Genomic DNA, 23524 nt, shown 5'->3' on the forward strand with positions numbered 1-23524 from the left:
TCGGAACAATGTTGATCACACTGGTCGCGACACATTCTTGGCCGGGCCTTCGTCAGCAAAGAGTGTGTCTGCAATGGCTGAGGCGGCCAAGTTTGATTCACATGGAAGAGCTGTTTCCCAGAGGCGTAGTCGGCAAACATTGCCTGGCTACGAGAAAGTGGCGTGACTTGAACACATTCTCCTTCTCGCGGTGGAGAATTTGGAATCAGACTAAGAACGGGTTGGAGGTCTAGCCGTGACGGTCAAGGACAGTAATTGGGATGATAGGTGACGTCTGACAAGTGAAGTTCGATGACAGCCCTTGCCGGGGGTCCGAGAGCAGCCGGGCGAGCAATACGTCCAAGGAGATTGGATGCCGGAAGAAGCGCATCCTGTGTGCATGGCAGTGGACGCAACGGGATTGGCACGGGTTCTGCATCTCAAGTTTGCGATGACGGTTCAACGGAGCTGGGTGACTGGGGCCGTGGGCGAGCGTGGTCACCGTGGTGCAGACAATGAGCGACGATAGATAGTGCAAGGCGTTTGCCTCTGTGACAGTCGACGGGTTTCAACTCGTCGTCCCGAGCTGGGATGAAAGGCAGGTCTGCATGCCGGATCCGAGGAGGATGCCTGCGAGTTGAAGGTGAAGACGAGGTTGCGCCGGTTGGCTCAAGTGACAAATGGACGGAAGTTGAGGTGAACCTGTTTCACCATTGGATTTTTGGCACAGGCTTCAAACTCAGCCTCGTGTCGCAGGATGGTGCGCCTCCTTGGCGCAAGTGGAGGTTCGCGACAGGGGCGCTGCACACACTAACACTCTCACTCCACGAGTCCACCGTAAGTAACCCCGGTGACTCGGATCCAGATGAGAGAAGATTGATGACAAGCCCTTTAATTGATGTTGGAATTGGATGGCATCTTCAGGGGGGAAACAATCTGCTCGTTTACGGGATCTCGGAAGGGATGAGACGAATATGGGGGAGGCGTCGGCTGTGGTGCCGGTCATTTGGGTGCGTCTGTGGAAATTCGAGGTTTCGCCAGTTGATCTTTTGCGATGCAGCTTCAAGCATCAAGCCGTAGAGCCGTGCCGTTCATTTCCAGGCGCAGGCGAGGCCGCGAAAGCATCGTCATGTGGTGCCGTGGGCCGTGGGTGCCGCATTCGAGTGTCAATCGGCGAGAAGACAGGCCGTACCCATCAAAAGATCCGGCACAGTCATCCACGCGATGTGGTATCATTGGGATCCGTAAGTAAAAGTAGAAGTTTGAATGGCGGGATCAAGACCGAGCATATGTTTCCAACGGTGACAATGGCGCATCTGTCAGCGCAGTGAGCAAAACGTTGTAGGGCAATTTTAGGTGTGGACGATCAATAGCATTAAACTCAGCGTCGTTTGCAAAATGTCCGACAATTGGCAGCCCAGAAAGGAAAGTTCTCGACTCGAGCACTTGGGTTGACAGCAGAAAATAGTAGACGAGATGAAAATCGAAACCATCATCTCATGGATAAGCATCTCGCGCGCTAGGGTTGGCCATGAGGAAGATCAGATTAACCTTTTGCTCGGATGGCTGATGCAGGACTGGCCGGTTGCCCAACGAACGAGGGGGCAAGGGGGGAAGGGGTGAACTCGGTGCAGGGTGGTGATGGGAGGTTGGTTGGTGTCGTCGTTGACGGTTTGGGTGGCAGATATCCAAGGATCCGGTGGACAATGGCATGGGAGAGAAGAAGGGGGAGGGGGAAAAGACTTGAGAGGGTCGAGGTGAAGCAACACCGTTGACAAGGGACACCCCTTCCCCTTGCAATTCTTCCAGGGCTGCGGTGGTGGGGCGGGTTTCTGGCGGGCGGGATGCTAAGGACAACCTTAAACGTGGTAAGAGGGGATGAGATAATCAACCTTTCCCGTTTTGGCGACCCAAGTGGAGTCATGGATCTCCACGGGTCTTGGGCCGCTGCAGGTACCGAGTGTAAACGGCGCTTGGCACTCCCACTGGGACGTGGAAGGTGCCCTCCTCTCACTTCACCACGCTTCCCTTCCAGTCGCAATTGAAAGTGTCAGGAACGATACATGTAGATGAGGTAAGGTGATTTATGTACCTAGGTAGGTACGTGCCTCCGTTTTGATCTTGGAATGGAAGGTGAGGCACCAGTGGAAAGGAGATGGCGCACCTTCCAATCCCACAGTTCCGCAGTAGGTAGGTAGGTAGGTCGGTACGGAGTGGTGTCTTTCTCGATTCCTTTGCGCACCTTCCAATTTCTTGCATTACCCTATCCATCAAGTACGAATCCTCCTCAACTCCTTCCTCGGCAACTTCATGGGTTTCCTTGGCACTCAACGTTTGACGGGAGGAAGATCATCCCCGGCGCTCCAACCACACAGTAAGGTACGGTGGACCACACCGACGAGTCCAAGTTTTCATCTTTTTCCCCTTTCCCTCACCCACTCACCCTGGAAACCCCTTTGCTGCTCGCCCTCTTTTCTCAAACCGACAATCGACGGTACCGTGACTGGTCATCCCAGGGGGCCTTGCCGTCATCCGAACTTGCCGAATAACAGATTAAGTTTATTGGATGTTTGATGCCATCATTACTGCGCGCCCGCTGCTGACCTTGGTTTTCCGCTCGCTTCGCCAACTCCACATTCCGACCAGCAACGCCAACGTACATACCCTAGGTACTCCGTATGCGAGGTGCTTCTCGTTTGCTTCCACATTCTGCAAAACGGCAGAAAAGACAACTAGGTTTTTGGATGGACTCCGCCGCCCTTCCGCCGAAAAGCCTCCGTGCACCTCTGGCCAAGTACATACATGATACGAGGCATTCGCTCGCGATGCAGACGAGGCACACGATACACTATCCCACCCTTATCTGCGGGACAGATTCCATAAGGGCAAGCTTTGAAGTGGAACGAAATGCAGTGGAGTTGATGCGTTGCATTTCGCCCACCGGAATTAGACGGGCGCTTCCATTCTAATGCGCAATTGCAGACACGAACTGATCGATGGGCAGAACCGCCAGAACCGACGGTCGACTGACAATGTTAATGTTCTGTTGTAGGCTGTAGCTGGCCAGCAGTCGCACTAGCACGGCATGTCTCACCCGTCTAAACGGTCCGTTGCCAATCATCCACAATGCCGCTTTCTCCCGGCCAAGCTTGAGACCGTTGTCGTGTCGCTGATACCCGCAGAAGCACCGTGGAGAAGAAACACAGCGCGGCTCGGGGGATCTTCAAGCGGTAACGTCAATCAAAAGAACCCCCATCACGAACATGATGATGTGTGTGCGCTGTCAGCAAACAGCACCAGCTTTGCCTCTGCGTGGCCAGTCTTGGCGTTAATACAGGCGTGCCAGGCCTCTCAGGAAAGCCAGTGTCCGGAGGCAAATCATGGCCGATCCTCAAAGGCTTAGCATGAGAAGCTAAACCCATGACGACTCATGGCTCAAGAGCCAAAAATCAGTTGCATACGCATCCGCAGTTCAGTGTACCATTTGTCTCGACAGGGTGCGGCTCTCACATATTGGTCCACTACGTGCCTACTGGGGTACCAACGGTCCGTGGGGAATACGGATAGTTAGATGCTTGTCCTGACGGACGTTGGCCTAACGGTCACAAATCTGCCAGCTGATGAGTGCAACTTGACGTGCAACAGTGCAGGGCAGGCATCGAGGAGCGAACTGCCAGTTTTGCCAATGCTCCAGGGAAATTAGGACGGAGGAGGCTTCGCTCAGATAGCCAGCAATGGAGCATTTGCGGGTGGTTGTGGAGAGAAGGCGCTTTACAAGCTCATCTTCGTGCGGTCGGTATGGTGGACGGTGACGATACGTTGGCCGAGTACGGCGACGAGGCACTCCGTAAAGTACCGCGCTTAAGAGACGGCAAGGACACGAAAATGTCGTCCAGTGTCTCGTTTCGCTTCATCGACGCCTCGGGCGAAACGCCATTTGCCTGATGTGCCGGGCAGCAGGCCCCGCTATTGGCTCGCTAAGCCGCGCCGGGGCCAGGTGGGGACTCCATGACCCCATTCTGCGACGACAGGAGCCGCATCAGACCTTCCCAGACCTCGCGACGGCACAAGCCACCACCGGACAAGGGGGGTTCCTTCCAACTACCTTATCCTTACCCTTGCCATACCTTACTCTTACCTTACTGCGTGAGGTAGTGTAGTCTCTTACTGTCGTCCACGTCTGAAGCCAACAACCTTTTTTTCTTTGCCTCGCATCTTTAACCCCTACCAATACTTGGGTGGGAGACACCTGCCACAGAGACTAGAGACACCACACTGACGTTACCCGAGCCGCCCTGTTCGACTCAACTTCGTTACCTGCCATCCTGAAGAAGTCGGGAACCGTCCGTCAAGGGTGCCCACCCTCTCCCAGTCTCGGACAACGACGTGCCCTGCTCATCTGTAGCTTGTCTCTCTTTTTTCTACCCATCTACACTACTCCGTTCCTTACACTACGGAGGCTCTTCATACACTACGCCTCTGACCAACATCTTTGTCGCCGTTCCCGTCCCATCCATGCAGCTAAACTCGACCACCCCTGCCAAAGCTCAGATCTCTATTCTGCCGTCTCTTCACTCAACCCCCCGATCCATCATCCCTACTCTTCCTCCTCCTACTTTCTCGGAGCCTGGAGGCGTCTGCCCTTGTCAACTAGTTGTCGCATACCATCTCATCAGACAGATGCTACCTACCTAGTCTCTTTGTCTCTCTCTCATCCCTCCACGGACACCTTCTCATAGAGAGCAGACAGACCCTCATTACCTTTTCCCAACCCCCGGTTCGTCACCCACTGCGGGCCTGCCAATTGCCCGCACGGGGATCAGATGCTAAGCAACATCCATGTACTCACACCCCCGGCCAACAGTTTGAGCCGTGTACTATCCGTAAGGTATACTCAGTAGTATGGTGTATGGCTAGGTACTAGGTAGTCTGCAGACGGGCTCCTGTCAGCCCTTGTCTCCTCCTTCTCCTCCTCTCTCATCTCCCCTGCGCCGCGTTTTGGACTCGTGGAGACGATTCCTCCCCCCCAAGCCGTCATGGAGCCTGTCTCCGTTCATACGACCCCTTGGTCGAACCGGCACCAGCCTGCAACCACAGCCCTGTGCATATAAGACTTGAAAGCTTGGCACTGATCGCATATTTGTCTCGGCCTCTCCCTTCTTAATCCCCAGCAGCGCTCAGTCTTGATCATTCTTTTCGCCTTCCACCCTTTACTTTTATTTCCATTCATCCTGTTGCCTCACGCTGGGAGTGTGTCTTCACATTCATTCATTCATTTCTTTTCAGCTTGTGCTACGTATTCAGGTGTCTGTGACCGTTCCTTTCGTACTCTACTCTTGTTCGCTCCTCGGTCTGGAACCAACCCCTTTCGAACGACAATCTAGTATTTTATTGATAGCGACTCGGTCGACAACTCCCTCGGATTTATCCCCAACGATCAACAAGAAAGAGACAAGATGCAGATTCAAAAGCTCATCACCGCCCTCGCGGGCATGGCCGTCGTCGCCGAGGCCTCCGTCGCCTTCCTCGATGCCTCGCCTTTGAGCGCCGCCCTCGCCAAGCGTCAACAACGTGGTGGTAACCGTGGTGGACAAGGCGGAAACCAGGGTGGAAACGCAAACCAGGGTGGAAATGCAAACGCCGGTAACGGTGCTCTGTGTTTGCAAACGAACGCGGTGCAAAAGGGTTCGCAGCAGGCCGGACAGCCCAACGCCCAACAAGCCAACTCGAAGACGTAAGTATCTACACATACACAGCACAGGCAACCCCCGAAACGCGCTAACCAGCTGCTTTGCAGCGACAATGCCAACTTCATCAACGTTTGCTCCGGCTCTACCCTCACCGATGGTGAGCAGAAGACCGGCGGTTCCTGCAACGGTATCCCCATGGGCAAGATCCCCGCCCAGACCAAGATGGTGTCTACCGTCATCAACAACCCCCCTCACAATGGCAACATCCAGGCCAACCAGGACTTTGATGTCGAGCTCAAGGTCAACAACCTGCAAGCCGGCTCCTTCACTGACGCTCAGTCTACCTACTACTCGGCTCCCCAGGATCTTAGCGGCGGCGGCACCATTATCGGCCACGTTCACGTCACTGTTCAGGATATGGGTAACTCCTTGACGCCCAACACCCCCCTGGATGCTTCCAAGTTTGTCTTCTTCAAGGGTATCAACGATGCCGGCGATGGCAATGGTAACCTGAAGGCCACCGTCACTGGAGGTCTCCCCGCCGGAAACTACCGCGTCTGCACCATGTCTAGTGCTTCCAACCATCAGCCCGTTCTGATGCCCGTCGCCCAGCGTGGTGCCCAGGATGACTGCAACAAGTTCACCGTTGGTGGCAACGGCGGCGGCGGCAACAACAACGGAGGTGGCAACAACGGCGGCAACGCTGCCAACGGAGGCAACGCCGCCAACGGAGGCCAGCAGAGTAAGTCGACCAGGAACACATCAATGTTCAGTTGAGGTACTAACGGATACAAGACAACAACCAGGGCGGAGCTGCCCGTGGAGGTAAGCAAGCCGGAGGCAGACAAGGCGCCGGCGCTGCCGCAGGCGGTGCTGCAGGAGGTGCCGCTCGTGGCGGTGCCGGACGAGGCGCTGGTCAAGGTAATGCTCAAGCAACACCTCAGAACCCCCCTCAAGGATTTCCAAACACACAGTTCCCAGGCCAATTCCCCGGCCAATTTCCTCAATTCCCTGGAAGCGCACCCCCTGGACAGGCCACAACACAATCCCAGACCGGAAACACACAGGAAACTCCCAATGCTAACAACTCCGGCCAGGACGGGGACGCCGCCAGTAATTCGAAGAACGCGACGGCGACTCCTTCGGTAGACCCGGCGGCAGCGACGCCGACGCCCACCCAGGGCGGAGGTGCCTCCAACAATGGCAAGGCCAACAGCAATGGATCCGGACAGAACGGCAACGGTAACACTTCTTCTGGATCTGGCAAGGGAGGCGCGACGTCGAACGCTATCGGCGGAATCGCGGCCCCGGCGGTCTCGGACTCTGGCGATAGCAGCCGACCATTCTCCGTCAATGGCAACTCGTTCGTTTCCAAGGCCAATGCGGCGCAGCGTGCTTGCGATGTTCAACGGAATGCCTGTTTCAATGCTTTCAACGGTGGAAAGTTGAACGGGGTCACCACGGCCGACTGTGATGCCCAGGTTCAGACCTGCATCCAGGAGCTCTCATAATCGGAATGCCTTTCGACGACAAGGACGACAAAACAACCGAGGGATTATTGGGATATGCACGCGCGCGCTGATACGGACAACACGGGCCTTTTACATCACATACAACGACAAGTCTCCATGCTTTTGGGTTCACCCGGGTCGCCAAAAAGTGTTCTGGTGTTTTTCTGTTTTTAAATTTCTTGGGGTTGTTATATTCTACACGAACTGGCAGGGAGGTTATTAGATGAGCAGGTTGGCGTGGATGGTTTTTTCTTTTGTTTGATGAAAACCAGCGCTCCCCGTGCTTCGATACCACACACTCACACATCATCAACGACAACACTGGCAAACTCCTCCCCCTCTATATTATTGTTCTAATGTCCCCCCTCTCCCCGATAACCCTCCCACACACATCTCATCACCTCATCACCATGACACAAAATCTTACGATCCGACCTTTCTGTACATTTAGAGGGAGTTGTTTTTCCGTTGACAGGATACGCAGCATGGCTTGGAAAGAAATGGAAGACACAATTCCAGTAGAGAGTGCACACAGTTTTTTGGATTACTTTTGCTTGCTTCTTTGGTTCTTACTGATTTGACATGTCGTGACATTTCGTCTAGGAGTTCCGCGATTCACTAACAGATGACAAGTCACGATGTCACCCCATCTCAGTGAAAGTCGGGGTGGCAGGAGGTATACCGGCAACGCTGCGCCGAACGTCTCTTCTCTGATGTTGGTGAACCTGTACAGTGAAAGCTGCGGTGCCGAGCAGCGGTCCGAGCTGCGGCGTCTGATCTGCGTGTCGCGATGATGGGGGGGCGCATGTCTCGGCCGGGGGGCCGTGTTATGCGCTGGGGTTGGTGGCCAGGGTGCCCGGTCTGCTTGTTTTGGGGGGATCTTTTAGTAGGCCTGATGGGAGGGATTTGTACATGACTAAGCTGGGTTCTCCAGCGTTGCGTGCTACTGTGTGCCATTGAGTGGGATAAGTGTGTGTGGGTTGGAGACTGGCGTTCGACTTGGCAGGTCTTGAGAGGGGTTGAAAGATAGGGTAAAAAGAGTTGAGACGCGTTTCACGTTGTCCATTCTTCTCTTCTTTTAGTGCCGGAGTTGGGACGGATGGAAGGGATCTTGCGACGGAGGGGGGGACTTGCGGGCTTGCGGTACCGTAGAACGGCCTTAACAGACAGAGTTATATTTACGAATACAGGGCTTGAGGCTCAAGGTCCGGGCTTGTGATGTCACGAGTCGAGGCTGGAATCTGGGTTACCTATGGATTGTGGATTGGGGCAGGTGTCATGGGTTGGGATGGCACTTTTTGTGTGGTGCGAGGAGGGTTCTGGGCAGGGGGTGTTTGAGGTCCTGTAGAAGGGGGCGACGGAGCTTTAGCAGCGAAGGTAAGGTACGGATTAGTGGAGGTATATTAATTAGGAGATCTTCTTTTTAACGTTTCGGAAGGGGGAGAGCGAGGAGAGAGATTGATTGATGTTTATTTCTGCCTTTGGGGAGCTTAATCTTGAAGTTTCTCTTTTTCGATTCGCATTCCATGCACACATACGCGCGCGCGCAAGGTGGTCTCGATTGAGCTTGCGCCGGAAGGTTTGTTCGCATGACTCTTTTTACTTGAACTTTGAGAGTTGTACCTGACTTGAGGTTTAGCTTCTCCTTTCTGGCTTTTTTTGCTCTTCCCTATTCCCGTCTGTTCCTGCGAGGCCGTTGTACCCGTTTTCCCCCATCTCCCTTTTGGCTTTCAGCGTATTTGGTTTCGAGTTGATTTATCGTCGGTTTTCGCAAGTGTGCCACTGAATGAGAGAGTGCACGATAAGCAGGTTGACTCCACCCTCCAAAGTACCGTGTTCAAGGTTCACCAGGTGAAGGATTCTGTAATATGTCGGACTTTGTCTAGGCCATGACTTTTACGCACTTTCCCGCAACGTGGTTTCGGGTTGTTTGCCCTTTTTCTTTTGCCCTCTACTATCGATCTTTACCTTATGGTTGCGCAGGTTTAACGTCTGCTTTACCTTACCTTACCATAATTCGCCTGTGATGATGCAGGTACCAAAACCTTGGATCTGAATCGCAAGCTTCGCGACTCGCCTCCATAAGGCGCCCCTTCTCGGCGAGCCGCTTCAGATCAAAAGTCCGTATTTTCTCCGTCGGGAAACACAGAACTTAACTTACGCGCCGTAGAGAAGTTATCACTTTGTTTTTCGGTCGGTGCCGAGAGGCGTGACCGCTGTCGTCCCGAGTTCACTTGCACCGCGGCGTCTGCGAGTAGAACGCAAAGTTGACAAAGTGGCTGAAGTCAGAAGTTTCGCCTGAATATTTGAAGCAAAAGCATCGCAACGTCCCGAGATAAAGGTAAAGGTTGTATGGCGCCGGTCCCGTCTGAGTCTCGGGGACGACCCGACGTGAACTGACATCTTGGCCGTTCTCCTCTTCTCCTTCTGCTTTGTTTTGCTTTCTACTTGAGTTCTCCCCTGTTTTCGCCTGAGCTTCCTTCTTGGTAACATATACACACCCTCTCTTGACCATGAAAAGGTTGAGTGTGCCGAGAGAGGGTGAGGTAGGGCGAGATTTGAGTTCTTCGGGGAGGGGAGAACGACAGTCTTGGGCGTAACCTTTTGGGTTTGCGGTTGACTTGTTTTGGTTCTTTTAGTCTTTCAACGTTCCGTTTGTACCTGACAATGGTGTTTCCTCCACAGCAGAGGGAACTTACGTTGACTATACGGTTTGGATACGTTTATCTTTTGGGGCCGACGCGGCGTCGAGCCGACGTGGACCAGAGAGTTTGATTAAGTTTTCGCCGACATACACACATTACCGGAGAGTGATGGATCATGATCCGCAGAGCTTGATGGGGCAGGGTTCCTTCGGCCCGGGCTTGACATGACGGCGCTGGGTTCCGCTCCGACTGGGAAGTGGAGGCGCTGCCGATCCGGAAGCCGGAGGCACCAAGCAGATCATGGTTTGGCGGCTCGTGGTTTGGCGGCCCGGGCATCCAGGGCTCTAATTCCGGGTGAAGTAGCTCCTCGCGGCCATGTCTCAAATCCCTCATTTCCAATAGGGAGGTTCCAACACAACAAGGTGGTGTCCAACGAAGACGCTAGCTTCTTTGTGCATTGTTTGACAAACATTCGCATACCTAGCTCGCGGGTAGCGACCAACAAGCGTTGGGAACCACGGAACGCAACAGGATTGGACACAGTCAATTACTGAGGCTGCCCACACCTGAGTATTTACCCCTCCATATCTCCAGCCCCTTCAGATTGTACCACGCCATTGGTTTGATAGGTTTAGATGTGTTTGCCCATGTCGATGTCTGGTACGAACTACTATCTGGACAGATTAACGGGCCCCGGATCAGGCTTTCGTTAGCTCCGCTGTTGGTTCGACCGGCCTGGAAGAGAGTTGCCTCATCCCTGCATCCAAGCCACAACGTACCCTTCGCAACGGGGAAAAGCAGGCTGGCTGGGACCCAAGTGATCCAGCCAAGTCTCACACGCAATGAGAGACACAGAGGCGCAGGGAGCAAACAATTCACAAACCCGGGGCTAATTAGGTACTAATGTACCTTTGACAACGCCTCTGCCGTAGCCTTATATCGAAAACCCTGAATTCTTCAGCTCAGAAGCTCCCAAGTCCGGGCCATATCTCCGGCCCATGATGAACCCTGAGCTAAGAAAGGAGGCAAGAATCGCTTTGGAAAGACAGAGAATCTAGTTCTTGAGCCTCCCTGCGTGGGGAGGGGTCGTATTTCCAACAGGCCAATTGTTCTGCCCGTATTGCAGCGCATCGTTGACCGACGGTTCGAATCTTAAATCTAAGGACTCTATTGGATGCAAGTGGCGAGACATTCTAGAGGCTACGGAAGCTGAACACTTCCTACGCTGGACTGTTTGCTCTGTTGGACGACCACCAGGCTAAGGCGTTGGTCACGGTGATCTTGAGAAAGCCGGCAAGTCCGGCGGAGCCTGACCCTATGTCGGCTTGTTGGCTGTATATGAGATATATCAAGAGAAAGCATCTGTGCGACATAAGAAGGGGACAATGGCTTGCCATCAGTGATAGCTCATCACGCTGAAAAGAATCCATGACCGCCAGAATGCAAGTCGCCGATGCTCTCCTACGTCTCTTGTGGACTTACAGGCCCATCACGGCTCTCGTCGTGGTCTCGGTCTTCCTTCTCGTCTTTACATACGCTCGAAGCCCGAGACGACGTCTCCCGCCAGGCCCGAGAGGGCTGCCCCTCCTCGGAAACGCCCTCGACATCCTCAAAGATCCGTGGCTGACGTTCGGCGGCTGGATGAAGACGTATGGTATGCTCGTCCCGCGGTGCCCTCCACCGGCTAAACGACTAACACGACCCAAACCAGGCCCCATCATGCACTTCATCGCCGCCGGAAGCGATGTAATCGTCCTCAACGACCTCAAAACCTCGTTCGACATCTTGGATCGTCGCGCTGCCGTCACAGCAGACCGGCCCGGTAATGTCATCATAGACATGATGACGGGGTCCTGCTTCGTGCCGTTCCAAAGCCAGAATGCAATGTACGTCTCCATACATCCAGAGAAACAACAAAAAGGGAAAAAGAGAACAGAAGGACTCACCACGACGTTCTAGGTGGCTGCGCATGCGCAAGGCCTCCCACACGGCGCTCCGGAGCATCTCCTTCCCAGACATCCGCCTCGTCCAGCAAAAGGAGGCTACACTCCTGGCGGCGGACATGCTCAAGGACCCGCGGGACTGGCTGTCACACCTCCACCGGGCGGTATCGTCGGCGAATATGAACCTGGTATACGGGACGCCTTCCCTCGCGTCGGCGAGCGATTTGAAGCTGGTTTGGCTTGAGGACTTTGTCGCGCGGATAACCAAGGCTGCGTTGCCTGGTGCGCATTTGAGTCAGGTTTTCCCCTGGTTGAGACATGTGCCGTCTAGGTACGTTTACTTGGCAGATTGAACAGTGTAATCGCTGCGGCTGGGATGATGCTGATATTCTGGGTCTAGATTCGCGCCTTGGAAGAGGCGCGTGGAGGATTCGTTTGCGGCGGACTCTGCTATCTTTGGGAGCTGGTTCGAGGAGGCCCGACTGGTGAGTGTTGCATGGGTGACCTCTATTGTCTTTGAAAGCTTTCGTGTGCTGAAGATATCCTTCAGAGAGGTGTCAATAACGGCAACTGTCTCGTCAAGAACTTCGTAAAGGACCAGAGCCGGTGCAACTTGTCCGACACGGAAATCAACTGGCTCGCGGCGAGCGTCATGTAAGTCCGTCTGCGGGGTATACCGACCCTTTTTGAGGTGATCAATCTTCTGACGGAATCTCTCCAGCGCCGGTGCAAAGTCGATCACGGGCGTGCTCGAGTGGTGGATGCTAGCTATGGTCGTTTATCCCGAGGTGCAGCAGCTCGCCCAGGAGGAACTGGATCGCGTCGTGGGACGCGAGGCGATGCCGAACTTTGCCGATCACTATGGGAAGCTACCTTACATTCAAGCTATGGCAAGTTTTCAGCTTTTCATTAAGTATTCTCTGTTGCGGCAACCCACATTGCTGACCATTGGATCTCTCTAGGTCAAGGAGTCACTTCGCTGGCGACCCGTCGACCCAATAGGTCTTCCACATCAGAGCTCTGAGGTAAGTCACAGCCTTGCATCTACAATCTCTCAGTCATCTGACTCTTTCTCATAGGACATATGGTACGAAGGCTATTTTATACCCAAAGGCTCGCTGCTCATCCCCAACGTCTGGGCCATGAACCGTGATCCACAAACGTACGGCCCGGACGCCCATCACTTCAACCCGGCCAGGTTCCTCGATCCCAAGACCGGGCAGCTCAAGCCGCTAGCGGCGGAGACGAAAGAACAGGGCCACGTCACGTTTGGCTTCGGCCGTCGGTTGTGCGTCGGGCGCCAGATTGCGAATGAGGATCTCTTCATCACTATCGCGACGGTGCTTTGGGCGATGAAGATTGAGCCGAAGGTGGGATACGATGGGTTGAGTGTCCCTATAGATGTTGATGGGTGTGTCGATGACGGTGTCGTTGTGTGAGATGCCCCTGGACTCTCGCCAGTCTGTTGCTGTTGCTGACTTTGGATGCTAGACGCCCGGTTCCGTTTGAGTGTACCACCCAGTCTCGATTTCCTGAGGCGTTTAAGATCTTGCAGGCTGCCGAGAACTACGGTGTAAGTTGAGGAAGCAATCTTTTGCAAGCCAGCTTTGCCATTATTGTTCACATCTGGAGACTAGCGGATGGCGACCTTGGCTTCCCAGATGTCGCAACTGCGGAGGATCCGAGAGCAGCAAACGTAGTGTTAATCTAAGATAAGATATCACTTTGAGTGGACAAACCACATCGAAAGTTCGTATATCTATAGTGGCGGCAATCAGAAACTCCGGCCACGGCTCGGGGTCCTGCTGGCATGCTGTTCTTGATTAGTGATACTGAGCTTCATGCCAAGGTCATGCCACCACATGCAACAAATAGAGTCTGCCGGCATATTTTTCCTTTAATTTTCTGACGATTCAGCAACTAGAGATTGACTGCAGTATTTATCTAAGTTTCTTTGAACCTAGCTTTTTGATGGGCCTTCGAGAACTTTCTTGAAGTTCACTAATCAGGCTATCACTCACCTTATCGCGACACTCCGGACAGCTGCATCTGCTTTAATCTCCGTAACTTCTACTGATTCTCTTTAGGTGCCAAGAGCTGTCCTATTTAGGAACTGTCTTGACCCTACCAGACATCATGTCCCGGGACAGTAGCTACGGAAGGATAAGTGATCTTCACCATTGCACCACGAAATAGCTCCAAATTTGACTCGCGCAGTTTGATCTTCGTCTGAGCAGTCCATTCACTCCATCGCCATGCCGGAACCATGGGATGACCAGATCGCGCACTTCCAGGGGATACCGTGGTGCGCCAAAGTCCTCTCGGAACCAGGCATCATCGCCAGACCCCTCGTCAGCCGCGAGTTCGACCCAGACAACCGCATCTTTGAGTTCTGGGGTTCCACGCTCTTCAGCGCGGCCACGGTGCCCTTCTTCATCGGCTGCTTCCACATGCCCTCGCCACCACCGGGCGCCGACGGACAACCTCCCGATAACCGGCCCCTCGACGAACTGTACATGACCAAGGTCCGCTGCTTCCTGACTCTCGGCCACGGGCTGAGCACGCTCAAGAAGGAGTGGTGCCACGGCGGTGCTGTCGCGGCCATATTCGACGAGTGCATGGGCGCGATCGGGTTTATCAACAAGTTGCTGGGATTCATGCCGATGCTGCCGCAGGTCACGCAGAACTTGAACATCACGTACATACAGCCGGTGCCGACCATGTCGACGGTGGCTTGCACGGCGGTATTGAAGCGGATGGACGGGCCTAGGAAGTTCTTGGTCGAGGCGGAGATCACTGACGAGCATGGTACGGTTCTTGCCAAGGCGGAAGCGTATTTTGTTGGGATGGAGAAGCGGAAGAAGACACAGGAGAAGCTGTGATGTGACTTTTAGAGCTTGGTTAGGAAATCATTTGGGAGTAGACTTTGCTCAGATATAGACATAGACCTCTGCCGCCGGAATCCTCAAGATATCTACCGTGGCAGCAGCCAACCGGGCACCCTTACTTGCGTGGACGCGTGGCGCACAGATGGCGTCTTGATAATACATAGGATCTCCATTTCAGTCTCTAGCTCTGGATTCAAGAAGCTGCCTGCTTTCCTTTAAGGGCCAAGTACATGAGTTGTATTAGCTTCACCAGAGCAGTTACATGAGTATTCTATACTAATCTCAGTTATAGGAAAGCTGAGCTGTCTCGCTAGTCAACCTCAAAATAATGCGAGGCGTCTATCAGCCCTTGAGATACATCTTCTGCACCCTACCAAGCTTATGAGATACGGTCGGTCCCCTGGAAGAGTCATTCTCCGTCGTCTGAATATTCACCATCCACTCGTCACTTTCAGGTGACCCATACGCCCCCAAGTCATGCCACGAGCGAAGTGTCACAACACCGTGCGACGCAATAATCGTGTAATCCATCGCGCAACGGTAGCAGTGGCCAGGCGACTCGTACCCATGCCCGTCGACCGCAACGCGGATGCCGTCCATGACATCCGAGGACGCCATGTATCTACTTTCATACCGGGTGTGGCCCCAGCCCAACCACTGGTCGATGTTGACGCCGTCGTCGTCGAAAATAAATTGGTTATTGGGCTCCAGCAAGATCATCAAGTGCGGACAGACGCGCCTGGAACAGGTCATCCGAAGCAAGCCGGCCTCGAGGTTATCGCGGACCTCGTGCTCCACGTGAATCAGGAACCTGCCGTCGACGATCTTGGGCCTGATGGCGTACCCGCTCGAGGTGGAGATGAGGTTTGCCGGTACATTTACTCGCGATGTGAATGGCGCCATGATGTCCTCGAGGAGTCGTTGCTGGGTCTCGTCTAGTCCTCCGCTGTCACTCATACGAGCCAATTTAAGAGCGAGCTGTACGTGCGCATGCCGGAGTTTGTAGTTCCTCGGATGAAAAATGTGGCGAGAGTTTTGCTGGCAGGGAAAGGGGTTGTGGTTTTTGGGTCCGGGGATATCTTGCGTACAAATCCTGTGAAGACAGCAGCAGGGGCTGCAGACCCAGTGGTTCGGCTTGGTGTAGGCGAGGCCCATCCAGAAGGCGAGCTTTTGGTTGCGAGGGAGTGAGACGAGGGCGAGGGTCCAGTCTCTGTGCGTGAGGGCTCGAAGGTCTTTGCAGGTGTGGGAGAGAGCGAATTCGTCGTGTAGCGGGAGGGACCTGAGTATCTGGTACAGGATCTCGTTTGGGAGGGACTGGATCGGTGAAGCGTTGTCTGCAGAGGACGGCTTTGTTGTGTCCGTTGGGAATCGTTGGAAGAGACGGTGGTTGTGACGAACGAGCAGTCGTCTGAGACGTTCCATATTGTGTTGCTGGGATTGTGTAAGTTGTAGCTGGCTTATTAGGTGACTGTGTCGGTGGATGTTGAAGCTGAAGGAGCTGTCATGAAGTGATTTCGCCAAAAATGTTAGGAAAGATTTCAAGCTGCTTGTTCGACGCGACCGACTTTCATGACTAGGAAGAGTATTTCAAGTCATCAACTAACAAGTAAGGCATTTCATTACGACAGAAAATTTCTTCCTAACTTGACCATTCAGGCCCTCGTCAATACCTGGAAGGACGGTTCGTTGGAGATTTGGATCCTCGGAGCACCCTTCTGTCTAGAGTCCACCAGCTGAGACTCGGACCACAAAGCTTCGGCCAACATTTTCGGGCTATCATATCCTCTCACGAACCCAGCAGCTTCGCCTCTAGCTCTGTTTCGAGTACTCAAGTGGGATTGGGGGTAGAGGAAAGGGGTCCTAGGTTCGTTGTCGAGGAATACCTACAGCCAGCATGGCTTTAGAGTAGTGTGCTGAATGACAACGAGAAACCAACAGATTGGTGTCAACCAAGTTGCCGTCTTTCTCTTCCTTCTCAGCATAAGAGCCGCAAAATCCGACCTCGAGACGATGCATCTGCCCTGACCTTTCGGATGAGACTTGAAGTGGTGCTTCAAAGTTTAGCTTTGACGACGAAGTAGAATCATTAGGTTAAATCCGTCTCAAATCCCAAATTCAGACGTCTACATCTTCCCGCCCATAATTCACGAGACAAGCTCTTCAGCATCTCTGGGGGCGTCGCAGGACCTCTCTCGCTGAACAGGAATTCATACTATGTCGAGGCATCCATCGTATCTTCGGATCATTTCATCCCGAGAAAAAGATGAGACCGAGTTCGGTCGCCCGCCTGGAGCTATCCGGGGGGGAACTTGCAGGTTACATCACAGCATCGCAGACCCATGTTTGATCACGATCCAAGTTCAACGCAAATCAGCATCATCGGCCCAAAGGAAAACAAATCCACATCCCTTTGGTGTATCCGTACAAATTCGTATGGAGAGGCATTGCGGGGTACACAAGTAGAAGTTGGGGAACCCCATGACCGACATGAAGTTCGGTCCTCAATCTGGTAAAGTGCAATACTAGGGTATGCGTGGGTATTCCCGCTTCTGGATCGGTGCCTGGGTTGTAACTGCTGTGATTGGCGTCATCCGCGGCAATCTACACCGAAGATGGACTCAATTGAGGGTGACTCCGCGCAAGTAAATGTGACGGCAGCCGAAGCTCAGCTGTTAAGGGGCAGGGAAAGCAGTCTAGATATTCCACCAAGGCTTCTTGTCTCATGAATATGATTTCCCACAACCGCCTCAGCATAAAGTCTAAGGCGCTTGGTATGCCTCGTATCATCGGAACTTGACCAGGTCGCACCACTTCCTTTTGCACCATTGCAGTCACAACGGCATACCTAGTTCCAGCATGTTGATATCACGACCGTCAATTCGAGCCGTCTGGGCAATAACTCTTCTTGCAAATTACTGTTCTGCTGAATGCTGGCGAAACACGACATGCGATGGACCAAGCTCTGCTTCGTTCCCAGGAGTATGGGACCAGTACAACTATGCTCCCTCTTCTCGAAATGTAACACCAAAGTACATCTTATCCTCGCCATCTGGAGCGAACATATCCGATTTCAACGCACCGGTCAATCTTTCCAGTCAAATCGACGGCCTGGTCTTTGACTTTGGCGTCGAATTAGGTGGCATTGTGACTATCGACTACAAGCTCTCTCAGTCCACCAACGCCACTCTCGGCCTCGCTTTCACAGAGGCGAAAAACTACATTGGTCGCAAGTCAGACAACTCGAATGGGGGCACCGGACAAGACGGCGCTCTCGCATACAACATCACCTCGGACCAAGCGGGAACCTACACCATGCCCGATCCGAAGCTGCGCGGCGGCTTCCGGTATCTGACTCTATTCCTCACGCCTTCCGACTCGTCGTCCACCGTCTCGCTGGAGATTCGCAACATTAGTCTGGAGATCAGCTTCCAGCCGACGTGGTCCGATCTTAGGGCCTATCAGGGCTACTTCCACTCCAGCGATGAGCTCCTCAACAGGATCTGGTACAGCGGGGCGTATACCATCCAGACGAACTCCGTGCCGGGCAAGACTGGTCGTGTTTCTGGGACGAGTGGACGCACGAGCTGGCAGAATGACGCTTACATTGGGCCTGGGGAGACCGTCCTTCTAGATGGAGCGAAGCGTGATCGCTGGGTTTGGATTGGGGATATGGGGACCGCGGTGCCTTCTGCGTTTGTGAGTACCGGCGACATGGAGAGCACCAAGAATGCTCTCTTGGCGATCTACAACTATCAGGTGAGTGAGCTCCAAATATAATGGGACTTGAATCTGCTGAACGACTGGTTCAATAGTCTTCCGATGGTACCTTGCCAAAGGCCGGTCCACCATATCTCTCGAAGGATAGCGACAGTAAGTTGAGACAAGGTTAGGATGACGTGAAGTCAAGCTGACGGCGCTGCCATAGCCTACCATCTGTGGACACTAGTCGGCACTTACAACTACTTCTTGTACACCGGCGACGCGGAGTTCTTAGCTTCCATCTGGCCCAAGTACCTCAAAGCGATCAACCTCAGTAGAAGCAAAGTCACATCCAAGGGTATCATGAACGTGACCGGCGCCGCAGATTGGGGCCGATGGACATACTCCACTGAGCGCAGCTCAGCGAGCATGCTGTAGGTGATTGTTCCTCGCGGCCGAGGGATAGAGTTGCTAACTCAATCGCCAGACTATATCGAGCTCTGCGCACCGGTGCCGACATCGCCTCCTGGTCTCCCACCCTCACGAACGCGAGCAGCTACCAGAAAGAATGGACCAGCGCCGCGAGCAAGCTGCAAGCGTCCATCATGACTGAGATGTGGGATGACAGCAAGGGGGCGTTCAAGGAGAGTCCCAACAACACGTCGCTGTATCCTCAAGACGCGAACAGCATGGCAGTTGCCTTTGGCGTCGTCTCCGCAGACAGCGCCGAAGCACAAAAAGTGTCTGACTACCTCGAATCAAACTGGACCCCGATCGGCCCTCACTGCCCCGAACTCAAAAACAACGTGTCGCCATTCATCTCCAGCATCGAAATCGCCTCGCACTTCCGGACGGGACGCGCCGATCGCGCCTTGCAGCTTATCCGAGACGCGTGGGGCTGGTACCTGAACAACCCCAACGGCACGCAGTCTACCGTCGTGGAGGGGTATCTCATCGATGGAACATGGGGCTATCGAGGAGATCGCGGGTACCGGAACGATCCTTCTTACATCTCGCATGCTCATGGGTGGAGCAGTGGCCCGACTTCGACTATGACGGAGTATCTTGTCGGACTAAGGGTCATAAAGCCCGGTGGGAGCGAGTGGCAGTTCAAACCTGTGTTGAGCGAACTCTCAGATGCCGAGGCTGGGTTCACGACGAGCTTGGGCAGGTTTTCTGCAAAGTTTACTGTTGGGGATGATGGAACGGCTGTCATTGAATGGGATACACCGGCGTCGACTCGGGGATATCTGGTGCTTCCGGGGGAGAAATCCGTCTGGGTCAATGGTGGGAAGGGTAATACGACTATCAGCGTCTAGTCTTCTCCTTTTTCGTCAGTGATTGTCGTGCGCTTGGATGGGATGAGCGCATGTCGGTATTGCAATCTTGGTATTCTTGTATGGCCCGGGTTTCAATGAAAGCCAACAACAGGTAATTCCCAAGAGTCTCGGCTTTTTTTGGCAGACAACACTCCGTGTTTCCAGAGCTCCTTGTAGTGCCGGGGCCCCTTTGTTCGGACGGTGTACCTGAGTCCAGCACCTTGTCTTCTAGAGGATGGCGATCATCAAGGGCCCCAGGACCAAGGCAGGCATGAGTCGTAGTAAGATGTCTCTTCTTCGTCTCAACTTCTCTCTATCGTTCGACCTTTCATGAGCGAATACGCAGATGGTGCCTCCCTTCGCTGATGAGCAAAATTACGTATAGTTCACTTGACGGGACAGAGATACTCCTCTTCTGGGTCATGAACCGTCTCAAACAGTTCGAGACCTAGTACCAAGACTCCGATACCGATTGTCTAAAGACATGCGCAGCTTAGTGATCGCAGCCTGGCATTGGTGAAGATCTGAGTCCAGGACGCTCTCGAAGTGGCTTTGTATCTTGCTGGATTGTCCATAGCAATTCCATCTAGTGAGGCCTTCTAGAAAAGATGTATAAAAGACTTGCTTGCGTACGGCAAGTACCAAGTGGAGTGAACGTATCGTGTGTAATAGAAGAAATTGAAGATGTTATATACATTGCGTTACTGTTGGATTACGTTATTTCCAAGCTGTTCGCATTTTAGTCCCACCTCTGACTCTTGCCGCTCTCAACATCCGTCAAAAGAACAAACTCGGCCTCAGACCTCTTTGGCGTGAGCCGTCGATTCAGACCACTGGAACCAGTCGCCACCGCCGAGTGCGAGTTGTCGGTTCCCCTCGAGCCCGACGACGCGCCAGACAGCTTGGACTTGACGGCCGACCAGGCGGCGTTTTGGGACAAGGCGCTAGAGAGGAACTTGTAGACGGCGGGGAGGGACGCCGTGATAATGCCGGCATAGAGCTCGATTGTGCTCCAGTAGGCCGCGTCGACGTAGTCGTACGTGATGTTTGTCGAGTTTGCAAAGACGACGAGGGTGCGAAGGCGGATTACGCTGGCGAGGGTGACGCTATAGGATGCCAGTTAGTCCTGCCCCCTTGTTAAGATGGCGGGGTAACAGAGAAGCAGGGGCCCGAAAGGACTTACAAGATGCCCATGGAGAATACAACCATGACCATGAGCTTCTTCTTCAGAGGCATCTGCAGCTGATAAAGCTGGTGCAAGGGGAGCGCCAAGATGACGATATCCAGCACGATATTGAAAGCCGCGCTCAACCACCCCTGAAGATGGATGTTGTTGCAGCGGCCCATGTGATCCGACTCGAGCTGCAGCCAGGCGTGGTTGATGGGCCAGCACTGGAAGAGCGTGGCGAAGAAAAAGGCGGCGGCGTAGGCCAGGGTGAGGCCGATTGTGACCCAGATGGCCTTGCCGAGGCTGTTGTGCTGGAAGATGCGGTGGAGGAAGAGGAGGATAGAGACTTTGTTCATTGCCTGGGCGAGGAAGTAGAAGAGCTCGCCGAGGAAGTAGAACTATGGTGAGAGAGGCCGTTAGTGTTAGTCGTTGTTCTTGTTCTTAGTTGAGATAAGGTGTGTGTGTGTGTGTGTGTGTGTGTGTGTGTGTGTGTGTGTGTGTGTATGATCACTTACAAACAGTACGTTCTCAACGTTCTGGAGGGGCAGAGTCCAAATGTCCTTTCCCAATCCATTTGCAGAAACTAGATCAGTCAGTCTCAACTTACACGGGACACGTGTTTATGGAGGAACACCTACGTGTGAAGGCAAAGACGGTTGGCGGGATCGTGAGAAGAACGCAAGCGGTGATGGTCCAGTCATCCCAGCTGAGTTCTCTGTTGCATCCAGGCAGAGCAGAACACATACGGAGTATGTAAATGATGAGAGCTATACCGAATCCTACACCTGCTACGAGAGGAGGCTTCATCGTATCATCTCGGACAGGTAGACCGCACATGGTCGCCGAGCCATTCTTAGTTTCTAGCGCAGTATCAATACGAGTCAGTCAAAACTTCCCATTTGGGATGCTGAGAATATGCCTTATACAGGTCTCAAAGCGAAAGCAAGGCAGAGGCACTTACTGAGAGCATCCTCAAAGTTGCATCCCTGCAACACGCAGACGGAGAGGTTGGCATTGAGCTCCTCGTTGGTGCAAAGACACGCAGTGTCCGTAAGCTGGCAACCCGACGTCGGGACAAGCTTGGTGAGACAGACGAGCTGTAGTCGGGAAAAGATGGGGATGCCGCACTGATCAGCCAAAAAAATTGCCACCGTCTTGACGCTAAGCGCGGGAGATCCGCCCACTATTCAATACTTACTGCGCATTCCGGGTATAGTTTCTGAGCCATGGCCAACGCTTCCGCAGCTGAAGTCGCGGCTTGGGCCGTTGAAGAGAAGGCCGCGAGGGCTGTGGCCATGGCCGCCAGCATGCCTGAAAGCTTCATGGCGACCGATATCGTGAAGGGGGGATGTCGTACGAGAGAGCAGTAAAGGATGGGGACGAGAAGCACAAGCGGGATTCCGGGTTTCCTTTTCAAGTATGTAAATCGTAGCCGAGAGAGAGACGGACTTCCCTAGACCGGATTTAGAGAAGAGGAAGAAGGGGGTGTCACTTTTAACCTCATATCGTGGCTTGCGTGCCATCCTCCCTCCGCTTGTCAAGTTCGTCTCATAGATGGCGGCATCTGCCGTGATCCTTGGCTCTCGGGTTCGTCTCTCTCTGGGAGTCTGTCCCTGAAATTCTTCATTCTGGAGTCGCTCTAGAGTGGGCGAGTCATTTCTGCGTTGCCTTGTAGCCGACGATCTTGCTCTGGATCGTCGTCGAACCCCTGGTGAAGTTGAGAAGGAAAATTCCGCAAGAAGACTGAGGAGACTTGGATGTGGCCTGCGCCGGATGCAGATGCCGGTCAAAAACGGTTCGCTAGAGCCCTCGACCAGCAAACTTACGAGTAAACTTTCCGAAAGAGTGGTCAGATTTCTTAGCGGCGGCAGTTGAGCTAACTTGGCTACGTAAAAGCCAAATCTCTCTGTCTCTCCATCTCCCGCCTGTCGACGTCCAAACCGTTGAGCTCAGTCCCAAAGCGGTTAAATTGTCATGATGGGGGAAGGAAGGGGTTCGCGAGTGGCCAATGAACCGCAGGGGATCGCTAACATGCTTTTCGTTATTCCTGGTATTCTGTATATGCACTGCAACGGCAGTAAGAGTGAGATCAACGGTTCTTCTAACCGGGGCCAACCCGACAACAAGGAGGCGGTAAGTGCTCGCGCGCCTGGTCTGTCTATTTTGTCTCCAGTCTGTCTCCCGTCTCTCGTTCGTTGCGTGAATCGAAGTGGCATCGAAGCAATGGGCCCCTCTAGAATCTCCATACCCGTCGTCCAAAGAGCGTTCGGACAATGGGGCCAAGTGTAGGGCTATCGTTTCTCAATCCGTGACCCCTGGTTGTGGATGTGTCCACGTCGGATTCTGCTCGCTCAGCAAGGTTCTGCCATGCTTGTTCTGTTGGACGGTTGCTTGTCGTAGAGCTCCATTGGTGTGGGCAGCAATTTTCCCCATTGGCGGAGCAGGATCCGGGGGTGGTGTTTTGACGTTTTGACAGGACCCATGTTTTCTTTCATTTCGTCTACGACCCTGATTGAATCCTCGACAGGCATGCCAAAGAGTCGTCGGCGCCAATGCAACCTCGAGTTAGGAAAGGGAACTGGCAGATCAAAGTATCTTTTCCCCATGTCTCACTTCCCGTGCCCCCTTCATGAGCGTGCCGGCTTCGCGGGAGATGATGCCTCTCATCACCTCAGCATCGCC

General features: G+C 53.6%; 6 protein-coding genes across 6 annotated transcripts; 4 read left to right on the forward strand and 2 right to left on the reverse strand.

Moving 5' to 3' along the window:
• The first annotated feature begins 4056 nt into the window (after nt 1-4056).
• On the forward strand, nt 4057-7615 carry HER10_EVM0004303 (uncharacterized protein). The gene is made up of 3 exons (XM_035473952.1): nt 4057-5713; nt 5777-6411; nt 6465-7615. The coding sequence occupies exons 1-3, from the start codon at nt 5436-5438 to the stop codon at nt 7178-7180; spliced, it is 1629 nt and encodes a 542-aa protein (XP_035326769.1). The 5' UTR covers nt 4057-5435; the 3' UTR covers nt 7181-7615.
• A 3650-nt stretch (nt 7616-11265) lies between these two features.
• On the forward strand, nt 11266-13207 carry HER10_EVM0000391 (uncharacterized protein; the record flags this gene model as incomplete). Its single annotated transcript, XM_035470176.1, has 7 exons — nt 11266-11711; nt 11785-12099; nt 12169-12253; nt 12319-12422; nt 12490-12592; nt 12731-12793; nt 12848-13207. The coding sequence occupies 7 exons, from the start codon at nt 11266-11268 to the stop codon at nt 13205-13207; spliced, it is 1476 nt and encodes a 491-aa protein (XP_035326448.1).
• Nucleotides 13208-14023: 816 nt separating this feature from the next.
• HER10_EVM0010620 (thioesterase superfamily protein) lies at nt 14024-14650 on the forward strand (the record flags this gene model as incomplete). The annotated part of the gene is made up of 1 exon (XM_035480073.1): nt 14024-14650. One exon carries the CDS (start codon nt 14024-14026, stop codon nt 14648-14650), a length of 627 nt encoding a protein of 208 aa, XP_035327243.1.
• Nucleotides 14651-14998: 348 nt separating this feature from the next.
• On the reverse strand, nt 14999-16078 carry HER10_EVM0006258 (uncharacterized protein; the record flags this gene model as incomplete). The annotated part of the gene is made up of 1 exon (XM_035475849.1): nt 14999-16078. The coding sequence occupies one exon, from the start codon at nt 16076-16078 to the stop codon at nt 14999-15001; it is 1080 nt and encodes a 359-aa protein (XP_035326900.1).
• A 1434-nt stretch (nt 16079-17512) lies between these two features.
• HER10_EVM0002357 (bacterial alpha-L-rhamnosidase domain-containing protein) lies at nt 17513-19674 on the forward strand (the record flags this gene model as incomplete). Its single annotated transcript, XM_035472072.1, has 4 exons — nt 17513-18412; nt 18469-18526; nt 18582-18789; nt 18843-19674. The coding sequence occupies 4 exons, from the start codon at nt 17513-17515 to the stop codon at nt 19672-19674; spliced, it is 1998 nt and encodes a 665-aa protein (XP_035326609.1).
• A 739-nt stretch (nt 19675-20413) lies between these two features.
• Nucleotides 20414-22598, reverse strand: HER10_EVM0001698 (CFEM domain-containing protein; the record flags this gene model as incomplete). The annotated part of the gene is made up of 6 exons (XM_035471438.1): nt 22041-22598; nt 21804-21939; nt 21481-21702; nt 21358-21425; nt 20858-21240; nt 20414-20780 (listed from the first exon to the last, which is right to left on the reverse strand). The coding sequence occupies exons 1-6, from the start codon at nt 22164-22166 to the stop codon at nt 20414-20416; spliced, it is 1302 nt and encodes a 433-aa protein (XP_035326552.1). The 5' UTR covers nt 22167-22598.
• Between the last annotated feature and the right edge of the window lie 926 nt (nt 22599-23524).

The sequence above is a fragment of the Colletotrichum scovillei genome (genome assembly GCF_011075155.1).
Source record: "Colletotrichum scovillei strain TJNH1 chromosome Unknown Contig00011, whole genome shotgun sequence".
Taxonomy (NCBI): domain Eukaryota; kingdom Fungi; phylum Ascomycota; class Sordariomycetes; order Glomerellales; family Glomerellaceae; genus Colletotrichum; species Colletotrichum scovillei.